Source organism: Solea solea, chromosome 11 (assembly GCF_958295425.1).
Source record: "Solea solea chromosome 11, fSolSol10.1, whole genome shotgun sequence".
In the NCBI taxonomy this organism is placed as follows: domain Eukaryota; kingdom Metazoa; phylum Chordata; class Actinopteri; order Pleuronectiformes; family Soleidae; genus Solea; species Solea solea.
This window is the reverse complement of record NC_081144.1, coordinates 14963154-14980555: the sequence shown is the minus strand read 5'-3', so window position 1 is coordinate 14980555 and position 17402 is coordinate 14963154. Positions and strand designations below refer to the sequence as shown.

Below are 17402 nucleotides of genomic sequence, written 5' to 3'. Positions count from 1 at the left end.
ACCAGCTTCTGAAAAAGGCAGAGATGGAGAGAATCAGAGAGAGTGAGAGCACTAATCTCATTACCTTCGCTTCCTGGCATGAGAGCATATTCATTTCTTTGTCGCAACTGGCAAGAGGGTGAGGGAAAAAAAAAAAAACCCAAAAACAATCAATCGCACATCCCACCATTTAATTTTCCATGTAATTAAATCATTAAACGTTATAAAAACATGTAAACTCCATCGGAGACTTTGAGGCATTTGCATTTTTAATCAGGCAAGATTAATTCTAATGAGCGAGCTGGGCTAAGGCGATGACAGAGCAGACCCATTGTGTGTCTGTCACACTCATTTAATTCTGTCATTATGTCCCATATCCTATTATGATAACTGGCTTTTTATTCTCAATCAACAACCAGACAATGCTATTAAGTAATAATCCCCGACTTGTGCACTTTCAACCTGTAACACCTTAAAAAAACAGCAGCAGCAGCAGCAGCAGCAGCAGTCTGCTGATAAAAAGAAGGGAAATATAGCAACAGTGCAATGTTCTGGCTTATTCAACCCGACTGCTCACTCCAAATGAAAAATGACTGTCAAGAAGCTGCGTGCTGACACTTGGCATAGGGTGTAAAGCAAACACATTAGATGGAGGAAATGGGTAGCACCATCTTCCTCCTGCAAGGTAACTAAGCAGAGAAGACGAATGTGTCCAATGTGTTCTGCCATTTCCTCTGCTCCGTCTCTGGGGAGTCACTTGACAAACGAAACCTTTGAAGAAACCGACACTGCTGTTTAATTGAAAGAAACTGCTGCAAACAAATGGGGGGGGGGGGGGGGGGCTGCAAACAGATTATGTCCGGAGACGGCACATGTCTCTCTGACAAAATAAGGTGATGATGTTGCAAAATCCAACCGTGCACAGAGCCCCAAAATAACTTAAACTGCAATAAATAAACAGTTCAACCTCAGTGTGTGGATTTAATTAAATAAACAAACAAACCCATTTATATTATTAAAAGTAAACCAACAACAATCAGCTTCATGATATTCATTAACTTCAGTCATTTTCGGAACCCAGACTAATTTGTTTATTACCAAATTAAATTTCCAGTTGCTGATTCTGGCTAGGAAAAACATTTGTATAAATAACTCCAGGACTGTGTCTTTGTTGTTATAATATAATTACCTCAATTATCGTGTAGGGACAAACCATGTCTATGAAGATAAAAAAAAGGAAACTATTTTTTTCCCCCATTTTAATGCTGCTTTTCAGAGCACAAAACACCAGATTTGAGCCTCAGCACTATTATCAAAGATAAGCAGCCACGAGCATGTGGTGTTGATACCAAACACCAAATCAGTCGTCACCATGCAGGACCACTTTGTGTCCAACATGTGGACTGACTACTCACAATACAATGCATGTCACTGTATTTTTTTTCTCTCTCACTAGAAAATGTAAAAAACAAAAAAAAAAAAACATTGAATCCTAGTTAAAAATAAATAAATAATGTTGTATATTCTTTTTCAGCATGTGTGATGGCATTTTTTGATCATTAGTTGACCAAATTCATAATTCATTGTGCAGGATTTAGTGGCATCTCGCAGTGAGGCTGTCACAATCCACAAAGAATACTCCCCGCTCTAGAGCCAGTGTAGAGACGTGCAACATGGACGACTCTGTGGAGGAGATTCAGGTGATTATGCACTAATGAAACCATAAATATGAATATTCAAATGTATTTCTACCAAATGGTTCCCCTAAATCGTTTTGATTTTGTGGTTAAATCAGTATGAGTCGCACTCTTCCTTTTTTTTTTTCTTTTTTTTTTGTTAAACGCAATACATTAATTCAAATATAATCACACAGACAATTAATTCTATTACTAATTCTATTATAATTCACATAGTAGTTCCTCATGCGTACAAGATATATATAAAACCTGTGAATCTGTCACAGAAAAACCTCACAGTAATGGAAAAAACAATGTCATCCATTCAATAGCTCAACATGTAAACAATGCCAGGAAAGGCAGTGGGGGCTGGGAGGGCTTTGTTTCACCCTGATGCAATTGACGGACCTTAAATGTTTGTATTTTCTTACTGGCTGCTCTCCTCTTAACAAAATGCTTGTGCAGCCATCTCACTCATAATCTCCTCGCTAAAATTAGCTGTGGAGTGCAGCGAGCTGTCAGTGCTCGTTCGGTTGGACAGTTACAGCTAGAATGCATTAATTTTCTCATACGGGAGCAAAGTGCTTTTTGAGGTTTTAGTGCCATTCGCTCTACCTGCAACCCGGTGCATTAGAGTCATTCTCAGAAGCTACTTTTTCTTCTTTCTTTTTTTTTTTTTTACCAAAAGAGAATTTAGAGAGATTTTCCTCAAACCCCTAAAGACAGATGCAAAAAAGAAACAAAGTGCCGCCACTCTCAAACAGTCTAATAACATGTGTTCTGCTTTATCAAACAGAGAAAGCCTCACTTTCTCAACTCTCACTCTAACTAAGTCTGATGTCTACCATCGGTGCACAGCCATTTCACACTCCCACAAGCAATTTCACTTTAAGCACTCTACAGACAAGATTTAATAAACCTTTTCATTTCTCAGTAAGACCTTATGAAAGTGCCGTACGGCCTCACAATTTACATTTTACTCACTAGTTATCTGTAAAGAGAAGTTAATAAGGTCTCTCTTAAGTACATACAAGGTGAGCGTTACTATGGCGATGCAGGGTGCTTCTCTGTGCTCCGTGGCACTGGGGCCTGCTCCATTGTGGCGAGAGACAACAGCTGTCTTTACCTTTGGCAGGCAAACAGACTCATTAAGGGCAGCCATGTTTGTTTTTGTGCCCGATACCTAGCCCTAAGCAAACACTGTCATATCTCCACTCCACAGCCCTCACAGACTCAACATTTCCTTTCCTCTTGTGGAGGGAGGCCTTGGCATGTTGAACCTGCCGTACAATTTCTTTCCCCCCGCAAGCTCCGACTGCGCTGCCAGTGGCTCTCAAAGAATGCGTGCTTAATTGAGAAATTTAGTTGTGGTTTTGAGCTGATGAAATGCAGCTAGGACACTGAATGAATGTTGTGTATGTGTTATATACATAATGTATGTCATTATAGTGCCTGATAACACATCTTGTGGTATGTCCCAAGAAAGCCCTCTTTGTTTGTTGTGCCCGTAGATGTGATAAAGGCGTCATTATTTGGTCTGCTCACAGCCAACAGTGAAAAAAAAAAAAAAAAAAACTGCAGTGAAAGGTTTCATTCGCATATTATCTCCTCTCTCAGCACTGTCTGTGACTTGAGTGACATGGCAGGTTGAATTCATAACGCTTTGACAAAAATTCCATTAAAGAGAGAAAATGGCATTGAATGTCATTCCATTACTGCAGACGGCAAACATGGGAATACTTTAACCCAGGAGGCATTCACATTAACTTATATTAAAAAAAACAGCAGGAAAAAAAAAAACATGTTTTTTTTTGGCTTCTTTTGGCTCTAATATATGTACAACACCAGTGCATTTGGAGGCAGAGTGTTTCAAGAGTAGTCTTTGCGCAATGTACTCACTTATTTGATTTCATCCCTTTTCACCATTTGTCAGGCCCAAAGTCACAATGCATTGTGAAATGAGTTCTTAATGTGGAGTAATGAGGCTGTCATGGCAAAGCAGTCTCTGCTTGTTTGAATTTGACTCATGTCGGAGATTCAATTAAGTCAGCTGAAGTCAAATTGGCCCCAGGCCAGATCGGTAATGGGTGACCTCATTGAAACAATGCTCTGACATATTGAAACAATAAGAGGAAGGGCCTTGAGTCAGTTGCAAAAGCAAACTCCACTCAAAGGCGATAAGGTAGAAAAATGCAGTGAATTCAACAAAGATTCATGTTGTCGAGTGTCATCGGGGGGGTGCATATGTAACTTTTTCGAGTGTTGCTGGTACAAATACAAATAAAAACCAAATAAAAATAACGGTGAAAGCAATCTAATATAATAAAAGACAGACATCGCATTCTGTCACTGATTCTAAATCAAAAACTGTATGCTCTATGAACTTTGACTCCAAACTTCCTTTGCCTGCAATAATTGCAAGCACATTCGAGCTTTAGAGATAAAACTACCAAACAGATGTTAAACACAGCTGGTCCACTTCTTCTTTTCGAGGTTTACTTGTCTTCAGAAGTCTAAACTGATTTATTTGGATATTGAAATGCCTGGAATCTAAATCATGACACAAACACACCCAAGGCTATGTAAACAACCTTTCCAGTTCCAGTCCACAGCCATGCTTTCGAAGCAATAACCTGACTCCCAAGGGCAAAAGCACTTCTCGCTTTTTGTAAAGGTCTCTCTCCACTGTCGCACAGTTATTAAGAGAGGGCACGTCTGAGTTTGTGGAAAGGGGAGTTTGAACCACTAAAAGGCTTATTTTGGTTCAACTGCCAATGCACAATTATGTTCCTTATCTTAAGGTTTGTTTACCATTCATTATGTGTAAATTTACAGTTTGGTATTAAGTGACTTCCTGAGTGCTTTGTAGGATAAACTGAAATAGACGAAACAGAATCAAAATGGAACATCTTGCTTTGCTTTACTCACAGGGGCAACGGCAGTTACAGTAAACTGGTAAAACAAGAGTGCACACACACACACATTCCCTCTGGCCCATATTCCATTAGAAATTAAAACTTGCGACGATTAGTGGCAGATTGGTCTCAGCTCAGTGCGCTACAGCCGCATTCTCAAGGCGCTGAGATGACTTAATTACAGGCTCATCTGAAAAGTGTGTGGTGGTGATGGTGCTGTGCTGGAGCGCACAGTGAACACTCGCTGAAAGGGTCAGACACAACCATATGCTGGAAAAACAAACAGCTGAATTCAACTCTAAATCATCCTTATTCTCCACGGTTCTATGAAGTACCTTGTTAAGTTTCCGCATTGAGAAGTTAACGACTCTCTACTGCTCACACTGTTTGTTGGTGTTTGGTTATTTCTTCCAAAGGACTCCAGACGGGATGGAAGAGGCTGAAGGTCAAATGTTGGTGAGTTCATATTTCTCTGGACTGAAAAAACACTTGTTTCCTTGTTTGCGGAGATTGTTTGGTACGTCATTCTTCAGGGTGCATTCACACCAGCCCGTCTTAATTAAACCCTAGTTCGTTCGCTCGCAGGTGTAAATGCACAACTGGACTCTGATCCGCACCAAAGAAGAGAACTCTGGTCCGTGACAGCAAACTCGGACCGGCTGAATGTTGCAACCCCCAATTGAACCGAGTCTGGCGGAAAACTGGCTATGAAAACGAGCTAAGTTTCAGTGTGTCACCTCCTCTCAATAGAGACGGATGTACACCTGCTGAGAATGTATCTTCCACAGTAAATCCATGGCTGAGGGATTTATGTCTCAAACATGACACTTGTTTAAACCACAAGCAACACGAGTAACATGAATTAAAAAGTACCGCCACAGTATGTTTCCACCAGCACTGGCCTCAGAAAGCAAGACATTTTTATCAAAGTCCTGAATGAACACAGATAACCAACTTATATTTGTTTTATCTACCTCATCACTCTGCTTATGACAAGGACACAAAGCACATTTTTCTGTAATCGAACCAACTGTCGTTTATGTAACAACTGACCGTTCTGCCCTTCAAACTAGAGAAAGACAGAGAGAGTGATTTGATCGCTCCATGTTCTCCTGTCACGTGACACCATGTCCCATTATATTGTGATGTTGTCATAGGAGGAGAGGAAATGAAATGCCTCAAAGCTATATAGGACAAGCACGTGTGTGTGTGTGTGTGTGTGTGGGTGTACTCACTTTTGTTACCTCTTTAGGACCTTTTCTGGCATAACACTAACCTTGTCAGGTCCAGTAGTCCTCATGGGGACCAAAACCTGGTCCTAATAAGGCAGAACCTAAGCCTAAGATTTGAATTCTTGTTAGGTTAAGGTAAGGGTAAGGTTAAGGTTAGGGATAATGCTTTATTTAGAATGTCCAAATTAATAGAAATCAATGCAGTGACCCCAGAAGAAGAGCTTCACAAACCTGTGTGTGTGTTCTTGTATTTGTCGCTTTGTGAGGACCGAAAATGGTATAAAAATCAAAGGGAGTGAGGACATTTTGGGAAGGTGAGGATATTTTGGCTGGTCCTCACATCTTTAAAGTGGGTGAAGACCTGGTTTTAGTGTTATAATTTGGTTTAGGTTTGTTAGGTATGTCTATGAGGGTCCTCACTTTGAATGCTGCACAAACATGTGTGTGTGTGTGTGTGTGTGTGTGTGTGTGTGTGTGTGTGTGTGTGTGTGTTCCTCCACAATAAAAAATTGGATTGGATTCCTGATCCAATCATAGCAACTATAAAACCATTCAGATGACTAGACTTTGGGGAAACAGTTTAAACAATTATGACAAAATATTTCTACATAATGACACAATCCTGGCGGGATGAGGCTGACTACTCAAAGCATCAAAAATAGACTTAAACACTTTGAAGAAAACATCTAACTACAATATTCCCTGTGTAATACATTTAAAATGGGATCAATCTCTACCACACGGGGTACAATGAAAATGTAATGTACTTACTATATAATCTCATGCAAACATAAGAACTTAATGATATGAAATACCATAAATTAAACCTTTAACAGCGAAGCATTCATATATGCTGCATACTACAAATGCTTCGTTTCAAGACAGAGCATGTTGTGTCTGCTGATGAGGAGATTTCACAATGGCAGGAACTCACTGACAAGTGCAGCCAATCAGACCTGCAGAAAAAAGGAAAAATCTACAGTATACATAGAGTAGATGTTCCCCAGAGTGAAGTTATCTCATGCCCAACAACAAAAACACCTACATGCAGACAGACAAAACAGGCCACTGAGTTGTTTAGCCTTTTCATTTTTAAGGTTTTACAAGACTTGGTCTTGGTAAGGTCTGCCAATAATCACTTTGAATCTTTTTGAATATGACGCGCTGTTCAATTTTGACACACAATTCAGATTTAGACGGTCGTACATGAGCTGTCTGAAAGATTGTGTGCCTCATAGCAACAATAGAAACACCTATTATTATGACATACTGTGTACTTTATCTCCTCTGTGTCTGAATAAATGATAATAATGCCTTTTCGGCCCGCAGTGAAGAGGTTAAAGCAGTTAATGATTCTGGGGCCACGTGTGTATAACCGCACATCTCAGAAGTTCAGTTCATTATTTGTGGTTGGAGCGGGCATTCACCGTGATAAGAATCAAACAGTTTACCTGTACATCTTCGTTTGGTGAGTCATACAGAGCATATTGGATGAGGTTTTATGAGCTTTCACTAAGATGCAGAGGGCATACTGTTTCTATATGGTTAGTTTTATTATTGCTTTCATGTCTCCTTTTATATAAAGGGGACTTTTGGCTTCAACCAGACGTGATAAAAATTCTGGGGGGAAACACAGCATGTATTAAACTTTGTGAGTTAGAGTTTAAACCTTCTTCTTATCCAGTCTTCGCCTCTTTGAGGCTAAAGTGAGAGGCAGCGGAGTGTGAAAAACTGTGCCAGATTGCATCATTATTTCCCACCTGATGTGTAGACAGTTTAATGGAGTTGCTCTCATAATCCGAGTGAGGCCCGTAATTATTCAACACTGCATGTGTAAACTTTGCTACTGTATTAGTCAAATTTTGACACAGTGAAGGGGAAACATATCTTGATTTTTAACAGAGGAAAAATTGGGGACAATGAGCGATGAAAGATGCTGATCATTTTTTTTTTTTTTTTTTTCCAACAAGTCACCGTGTCAGTTGAGAGTTTCCTTTGTGTGTTACTCTGTGTTGGGGGGATGTTGCATGAATGGGCAGTCAGCATTTAGGGTTCAAAGGAAAACAGCAGCCTGAGCTCCCGTGTGTGTGAAAACCAAGGCTACAGTGCTCTGTATCGAGTGCCATTGTTTTGGTAATAGTAAACCTGGGGCACTTGCCAGGAGGCATTAGTAATTCATCTAACAAGCTCCACAAAGAAAACCACAAAGTGCTCCACTGTCGACTTCCTCTTATTGAATTCTAAGCACATAAGCACATTTCAAAGTATCTTACAGCGATGTATAAACTTTTCTGATCACTAGTTACGTGGAAAATGGCTGCCATGTTTGTTTAGTGGCATGTTTCTCTGACAGGAAGCCAGCTCGTTCTGAAGCGTGTGCGCATGTTTTTGTTGTTGTTGTTAGTTAAGGAGAGCATAAAGGAAGAGAAGAGGGGAGGTAGTGAGTGAAAGGCAGACAGGAGAGGATTAGGGCAGAGTGCAGTTTTCAGTTAGCCAGGCAAATGACATGATCTCTAATTACCCACAAAGCACTGTGTAACCCAAGCCACAGATTAGGCTGCATTATCAGGCTTAATAAAACATGGCCATCTCTCAGTTTCACTCCTGCTCCAAGTCCGTCATCTGCAAACATTTGTTTCTGCTTATGCCATTCATTATGCCCCTCTGCCAAGTTACTAAAGCGCTACCTGTCACTGCTCAACTGCAGTAACAGGTGCAGAAGTTTGCAGTCAGAGTCAGAGCCTGAAGGAAGCAACGTCTCTGCATTTATCAGTTATCCTCTCTCTCTCTCTCTCACACACACACACACACACACACACACGTTTCCATGACTTCAGAGGACATTGCATTGACTTAGTTTTATTTCCTGGAGACTTCCTCTAACCTTAACCATAATTACTAGTGGCCTAATCTTAACCCTGAGCCTAACATTAACCTAACCCTAACCTCAGCCTAACTTTAAAATATGTCTTCACCTGTTTTTGTCCCCATAATGTGACTTTGCGCAGCATTCGTGGTAAGGACACTTAGACATAATACATTCCCAAGCCCCTTACCCTAATCTTAAACATCACAACTAAATGTCTGACCCCTAACCCTAAAACCACGTCTTAACCCTCAAAAAGTCCTCACTTGCTAAGTTTTTTAGTCCTCACACACACACACACACACACATTGTTTTATATTTCACTCATTCTGTAATATTTTGCAGTTGCTGCTTATAGCATTTATAGCTGTAGTTACTTTTTAAGTTAAAATAAGGTTATATCATGCGATTTAAACATACAGTATGATGTATGTTTAGTGAGTATTTTAATATTGATACCTCAACACTGTTGTAACAAGAAAAAGTTTTAGTCAAAAGAGTTTTTCTTCGAAATAGAATATGTCCTAAGTGTAGTCATTTACTTAACGATACGCATCATCTAAATATGTAAACCACCACTAAGGTGCCAGGAAGACACACACACACACACACACACACACAAAAGCATGTGTACATGCACAGTCACACTTACACATACATGCATACATTTAAATACTTTCTTGGTTCACGTGGGCTGTGCCAGTAAGTGCTGCTTTAGGCTACGGTTTTTCACTACTGTCTACTGTGTTATTAACTATTCTATAAAAAGATCTGCTCAAGTTTCCTTTCCTGTGTGTTAACAACATTACAGAGCTGCCATGAGTTCTTTGAAGCCTAGTTAACACAGAGACAGAGACTCAATAACATCACACCATTGACCATATGTCATCATTTCCAAAATCCTACTTTGCTTTCCCGTGTTTGTTTTTCTTAGCGACATCACTCATCGGTGGGGCTCATGGCCAACTTGAGACTAAATAGGTCTACAACACAAAGAGAGGGCCTCTTTCTTTCACTTTTGCCTCCCTTTTCTTAACCCACAAGCCTCCTCAAACTTCTCTATCTCTCTTTTCCCCTAACAGCATCAATCGCAATTTTGTTTTTCTCTTTACTGCAACATTTCTTCCATTTTTTCTTTGTTTTAAGGGATTCCAGAGTCAAAGATAAAAGCACTGCAAGGACTAAAACCATGGCATTACACTTTCTGTCATACTTCTCTTTCTGCCCCCTTGTAAATGATCATTAAGCTCATCATTAGCTCACAAAGAGGAAGAATGAGCCACAGTTTGATTACCTCGGTGGCTCTGTGGGCTCCTGCCGTCTCTGCTGTCTGAACTAGATGCAAGCGATTACAGCCTTGCATAGGCAATTATATCTGCCTGCTAAATATGTCACACATAATAAACACATGCCCCTGACAGAAAAGGGATAAAGTGAGGTTGTCACAGCTGGGGAAAGAGGACAGTGAGCAAATTCAGGATCATATGGATTTATTAGCTCTGTCTTCCTCAAGTGGAAACCTCTCACAGTCCAAATCAATGCATGTCAGTGAATTAATGACAGACACCAGTGCTCAGATTAGAAGTCAGTGATCTGATGGTGAATGGCAACCTACAAACAATGACCTACTGACTGAACACTTAATGTCCCACATGATGTGAGATGAACCTAAACAAACGAGGCGAAAAATGTCCAGTTGACTGAATTCAAACTTTTCATCCTGGGAGCTTTTAGCTCATCACACCTTCTGTGTTAGTCGGGGCTTGGAACGATTAATTGTAATTTCATATGGAGACTGCCCCCACCCCTCAGATGGCACTGACATCAGGCCAATAATATTTGTAAAGGATATTCAGTGAAAACAAGGGAGGGAAAGAGCCTGAAATCCCTGGCAAGGAGCTTATACCATGGCCCATGGTGTTTGCACAGGACATACCTCAGGAAGCTAAGACAACTGGGAATGTTTGTCCAGCTTCCAGCCTCTTCCATACATACGTACACAGTTTGTACAGTACATATGTAGACGCACTGTACATAGAAACTCAGTACATGCACATGTATATTCTACATGAGTGCTTCATGCACTGTAAATGTAATTAGTAAACTATCCATGTATTGTTTTATCAGTGAAATGAATGTCAGAAGAAGACCTCTCACAGGTTCCAAGTACCCAAAGTTTGTCTCTCTGTTTGTAAATTGTCTCTCGGAATTTCTGTTACCCACAGACAGACAGACAAACATATCAAGTTCACCATGCTGCCATGAGCCATTCCCTCTGAGTGTTTGTAATCATTAGCAAACATAATCAACATTTAACTAAACACCCAGGGGCCTACTCGACTCTACAGCAGGTGCTGACATTGTTTCTTTTTCTGTCTTCTTTTTCAGTAAGAATGAGAACGCCACTGCACTGCCCCATGGGAAGGCCTGGGCTGACTAATGTAAGCACACTACAGTGGGGCGGCTGGTCTTAATTATGGTAACAGACGCTGAGGGGGATGCACTGGTACCCACCGACAAACAGGTAGCTTAGCACTGGCAGGGGCAATAATTAGACCATTGCCAGCCCCGACTCCCCTCCACTACCACTCACACATTCATACTACCATAATCAACATCCTACACATACACTGCATTAAAAGACCAAGAGTGGCAGAAAAAACTGATCTGTGACCCTAAAAGTGTTATCTGTCTTATTTCCTAAAAACATGCATAACTGTCACAGAAATCACAAAAATAGACGTGGACACCTTGTGGTCGTTTGGTCAAAGGACTTCTCACACGCCTTGGTAAATATGCATGCATGTGTAAATACAGTATGGGTGTGTTTACAGTAAGAAATATCTCAGCTTTATACAGACTGTGTGTCTTGGCCTCTGTCAGAGCCAATCCCAGTACTACTGAAATAATGTAAAATGGACAGAAGCCCTATTAAAAGTCTCCTTCATGTGTTGGAGCAGCAAGAACACACATTAGACTTTGCGGTGTCCCCTGCTCACTGTGTGTCAACAGCCTTTGCCGTGGTATGCCTGGCCTTCCTCTGAACAGGACTATGAAAGCAATTGTGATTGTGATTCCATAGTCAGCAGAATGCTTGAATGGCCCCGAGTTAGCATGCACAAGCACACACACTCTCACACTGTGTCACCACTCTGGGCCAGTGATTCCTTCAACCCATTTGACTCTCGCTCATCCTTTGATTCTCCCTCTCTGCCACATAAAACAGTGTGTGTCATTAGCTAATGGCAGCAACATCACTCAACATAAATGTAAGTAGTCGCGGGGTTGAAAATAACACATGTACAGGCAAAAGTCTCAATAAATATAGCCGTGTTTATCCAAGAGCGTATTTCACTTATGCGTGATCAGTTAATGGAAACTGACTGAATAACTGGATATGTTAATGCAAAGAGACCTGGCAGTCCTGTATTAAAAAAAAAAAAAAGGAGGCTGAGATACGGCATTTAAATGGAGCATATCCTTCCCCAGCTTATCTGAGGTAGAGGAGACCACCGACTAACAAAGCCAGCTCTTCAATCATGTCCTATCTAAGCAGATATCAGTTGTTGGGAGGATATATGAGCTGGGTGGGGCCAGTGTGTATAAACATAGGGCCTACTCGTGCTCTCTCGCTGTCTCTCTCTCTCGCTCTCTCTCTCTCTATCCACTCCATACTGTAGGCAGCAGCTCACCTCAGCAGCAGTCAGCAATGTTTGATTAAGGTATTCAAATAAAGGAGCAGACACAGTTCCCATTTCACAGAGCAAACTAAAAGTGCCAGACGAACATCCACAGAGCAATTACCTGTACATCTTGTACAAGACAAGATGCACATGTTTCAATGCTTTCTGTTATACATTAAGTACAAAATGTGTGCAGTATTTGTCCAGTGCATGTGAGCAATGTGCATACCTTGTAGCCCGTAAGGCAGCAGAATGCATTAAGGCAGCGTTTCATATTACCATCAGAGCACGAAGATGTTTTTGTAATGGTTTTATTTTGTGTAATCTATGTGGGAGAGCACCACAACAATGAAGAGATACACAAACACACACAGCGAAACACAGTCAGCACTGAAAGTATTGAAGTGAACATCAGGTTATTTATGGATTTTTCTGATTCATCTCAGTCTGCACTTGAAGTACTTCTGCTCGTTTATGCATTTCTTTCTTTGTGTTCCTCACATCGCAGTTAACAGTCTTATAGGACAAACTGTTGGTGTTATTTAAGGACCGATTCTCAATCATTTTTTATTTCACGGACAATACTGCCAAAATAATGCAAATTACTCCACGGCTGGTGATAACAGGAATCAACACACTGAATGAGGTGGAAGAAAGTGCACATCCAGAAGCATTCATGCACACAGCAATATTATGAATGGAATGAGCTGCGGCTCCAAGTGACCAAAGTGTGAAAAAGGCTAAAAGCACGACAACTGCAAATGTTCCCTTGAAGTCACATAAACTTGCTAATTACTCAAACGCTGACAGCATCCAGAATTAGTCAGTCACAAACACAATGGCTTTGTACATTAAACAGACTACGGAGCTAAAACGGGAGCACATGCTCATTTTGTCCAGTTAAAACTGTGTGTGACTCAGATTAACACAACTAATTTCACAGCAATAAAAGTAGAAATGCTCTCTGAGGTTTTACGCTGATACTGGAGCAGCCAGAAATGACGCTTTCCAAACATTTACATAAACGAGTGTGAGGTGGGGAAAAGTAAGTGGCAGTACTCCCCTTATCCATAGAAGGCATGTACAATATGTCCGCCGTCATCTATTTATTTAAATATTTAGTCCATATTAAAATAACTAAAAACTGGAGTAATGCTACACATTTTGCCAATTTGTGTCCTAATAATTTCCAACAATATTCCTTTATTTGGTGTCCTGTTATTCTGCAGTCCTCCAGGATAAAAGAAAAGGTGGCAAGAAGTCAGAGAATATCACTAAACTTCCAATTAATATTGTTCTTGTTTAACAGTAAACATAAAAACTAGTAGAAACTAGAAACACACACCAGACTCTTGCGAGGACATCATACACAGTGCACCCTGGGAAATGATTTTTCTGGGCCATTATAATGAATTGGACAGAACTCGACATCATCTGAGAAGTGCTGGAAGTTAAATAGTAAAATTAAGAAGTGCTGGTACTTCAAGCACTGTGTAGAATTAGATTGTTTTGTTGTTTTTACTGTTTACTGAAATTACATTTTTTTCTCCTCTCCCTCTAGGGGTCGCCACTTAAGTGTCCAACTAACAACATGACCTGGCGGGGACTCGAACCGCAACCCCCCCCCGTTATAAGCCAAATTCCCTTTCCACTTGGCCATGTGCTGCCCCGTTCACTGAAATCCAAAAACGGCTATAAAACTACAACCCAACAAATTATTCTACAAACTGAAATATACCCATACCAATATGCGAAAGGGAAAAATAATTGACCTTAACGTCATGATTAACCTTTTGTCTCCAATCTTCTTAAGAAAGCGACTAGGGCTGAATATAAAAGTGGCCAACCACAGCTGCCAGAGGTGATTAGCAGCAGGCAGATGTGATCTGTAGATACAGTATATCCACATCACAAATCAGACATCGCTTTAATGCTCCCGTCAATTCAACACGCATTTAAGGGGAGAGTAACTTGACCTCGTGCAGCGTGTTAACAGGACACCAAATCATCCCCACTGGTCCCAGCCTCATTTGCATGGCCCGTGACGGTAGTCAGCGTGGCCCATGTGCTGATAGTAAATTATACCTCCCCTTGTGGAAAGAACCCCAGGTAAAGGAAGTGGAGGCATTTCAATAATTCAAATGAACACTTGTTATGTTGAGGGGAGCAAACGCTTTTGTATTGATGACAGCAGTCGGTGTCACTTTCGCTCTTGTGAAAACACTTTATCATTTTACTGTCTAGTTGCCTTTGTTTCCCACATCATGGAGTGCGTGGATATCAGCATATTCTCGGGATTATCCTCATGGAGGATGATCCTTATTCATCTTACCGAGGAGACAGATAGCCAGTTTGGAGGAGAAGAGTTATATGAGGCCATTTGTGTCACAGGCGTAAAAACCTGCCCTTATCAGTAAATGTTTTATATGGACCTCAATTCATCTGTGATCCAACGTGTGTCAATATGCCCTGTTGGTTTTTCTTTTCCGCCTCCCTCCGTGTTTGAAGAAGCTTTGGGCAACGGCAAACAGCAAGACCATATATGACAACATGATTTAAGATCTTTATACAGTTAATTACAGGAAATTTCCATTCAGTCGCAGAGATGTTCCATTGCCCACACAGTGAAAGTCAAACATCCCCAACTGCGTTTATCATCATAACTGAAGGCCATCATTAACTGAGAAACGCCAAGCCATCTTTATCTGAGAGGAACCTCATCTACAGCGGCAGGTCAACATCCACAGCCTGTTGATGTACAGTAGCCATGGTAGGTGACAACAACAACAACAACAACAACAGCAGTCTGATTTAGGGACAGCAGATGGCTGACATAGTTTAACACTGTAGTGATAGCTGGCGTTGTGATAACTTGACAGTTTAAATGAGTTGCCTATGCTTCCCACAGGGTGTGTGCTGTGTTTGTGCTACTCATCAGTGCTTTTTATTTATTTTTTGCTGCAATCTCAATTCACTTTTCCCCGTTTGGTCTCATGTGTCTGGTTTCTAATGTGACATGTCTATCATGATACACTAACTTGTTTTCTTTTTGGCATCGCTTTGGTTTTGTTTCTGTGCTTTGGAAATTCTTTGAATGACAACATTTTTGGTATATTTATAATGTTATTTGAAAAAAAAAAAAAAAAAAAAACTCGCAATGGAGTGAGTGCAGGTCACAAGAGCAAGAGCTGCGGGGGGACAACACTGACACAGTCTGACAGAGAGAGAAAGGAGTGGTACGTGTGGCAGCTCGAGTCTGTGGTCTCTCGTTACAAAGTAATTAACAGTACATTACTGGCACACATCCATTTAATCGTTGAACTCCCCGTGGAAAAGCATGTATGTTAGGAGAAATCATTGAGAGGGAGGCTGATGCTGGAGCCGAGTGGGACAGTATGGATTATATACAGCCCCGAGCATTCCACGTCGGGTGGGACAGTTAATACCAGCTTGTGCAAAACACAGATCTCACGGGGGAAATAAGATAATAACCAGGTTGGTTAGAGGGGAAAAGTTGAACTGTTCCATTTCTTCCAATAGCTAAATTAAAAAAATGACAGGTTTCAGAGTATAAAGTAATTGCCAATAAATCCTCTGTCCTGTTCCAGACTAAATGTGTAGTTTATTTGCTGACACTTGACATTTTTTTCTCCCCCCAAGAGTGAAAGTGTGTTTGGGGCAAGTGGCCGCCCGTGGATAAAACGCATCCAAAGCGTGCGTTTTCAGTGCGTGGACAGGGTGAAGTGGCTCGAATAGAGAGAGGGAGAGAAAGAGAGACAGGTGAGACATTTCCATGGCACAAAGCTACACGGTGTGTGTTATTTACCTTGTTCGAGTGATAATAGTCCAGCGAACTCAGACAACTTGGATCGGTCGGTAAGGAGCATGAACCCACATTTGCCGGAGGTGCAGGATAAAATCTCACATCCATCTCAGGTTGTGCGAGACTGAAGGCATGAAATCAAATTCAGCGTCTTTTTTTGGCTCACTATTGTCTCAGCAAACACAACACCAAAAGCACGAGAATGAGAGAAAGAGAGAGAGGTGAAAAAAAAGAAGTGGGGGAGTTTGACTCGGCACACTCTCCCTCACATCCGTTCACGGGCGAACTTCGGCACCAACTCTGCTGATGCGCAGTCCTCAGCGGAGCCCCGCACCGGGATGTTTAACACTCAACTCACTTAGTCAAAACGCAGAGTGGAAATTTCATGGACACGCACGTGTTTGGCAAAACTATCCCTCTTGTTCCAGAACAAAACAAAAGCAAACCTCCAACTTAGATCCTTTCTTTTTTAGAAATATAAATTCTTACAGCTGCGCCTCTGTTCTCCGTCTGCGCTCAGGACTCCATACAGGCTTTGTTATGGAGGTGCATATTCTTGCATTGGTTCCAGTACAGAAGTGGTTGGACTTCCCTCTGCCATGCGACCTCTGCCGATAATAAACGGGAAAGAGGAACGGAGGGAGAAGGGGGAGGGGAGATTGGTGGCTGCCTTGGCAACCGCTCTCCTTTCTGCAACTGCGCGCTTCTGATTAGCTGGAAATGTAGTAGTGTGCACGGCTGTGCATTATAAAGCGCACTCTGCTCCATCAGTGCTTCATAAAGGAATCCATTTGGGTTATTGTGCCAGGGAAGCATGCACAGAGGTTGCAAAGAATCTCTCTCTGTAGTTCCTTTTTGCAGTTTTTTTTTTATGCGTTTTTATTTCCCATTTGCATCAGAACTTATTGTTAATGTCTTCACCTCATTATGCAAATCCAGTCTATAGTGTAAAGTAGAGCACACAGTTCACTCGGAGCTGTTTAGTCTACTATGGGTTTAATTAAAAAAAAAAAGAACACAACATATTTCTTCTTTTTTTTATGAAGTGAAGTATTACAGAGTTGTTGGAAAAAACAAAAGTCAATATCATTGATCACAAAGTTGTTTATGCTTTCAATGGGGCTTTCATTTAAGTTTGTCATTATTATTATTATTATTATTGTTATTATTATTATTATTATTATTATCATGATAAAAAGACAGTGTCAGAAACACCAGACTACACAAC

At 40.9% G+C, this 17402-nt stretch overlaps 1 protein-coding gene across 3 annotated transcripts in view; it reads right to left on the bottom strand.

The window, feature by feature from the left end:
- The window catches only part of LOC131469027 (TOX high mobility group box family member 2-like), a 70903-nt gene extending 54102 nt beyond the window's left edge, over positions 1-16801 (bottom strand). For 2 of the 3 annotated variants that reach the window (XM_058643847.1, XM_058643848.1), the window contains exon 1: positions 16178-16801. In XM_058643847.1, coding sequence (XP_058499830.1) covers positions 16178-16282 — 105 coding nt within the window. In that variant the 5' untranslated portion in view covers positions 16283-16801. The remainder of the gene's footprint in view (positions 1-16177) is intronic. The other variant, XM_058643849.1, reaches the window with a different exon arrangement.
- Between the last annotated feature and the right edge of the window lie 601 nt (positions 16802-17402).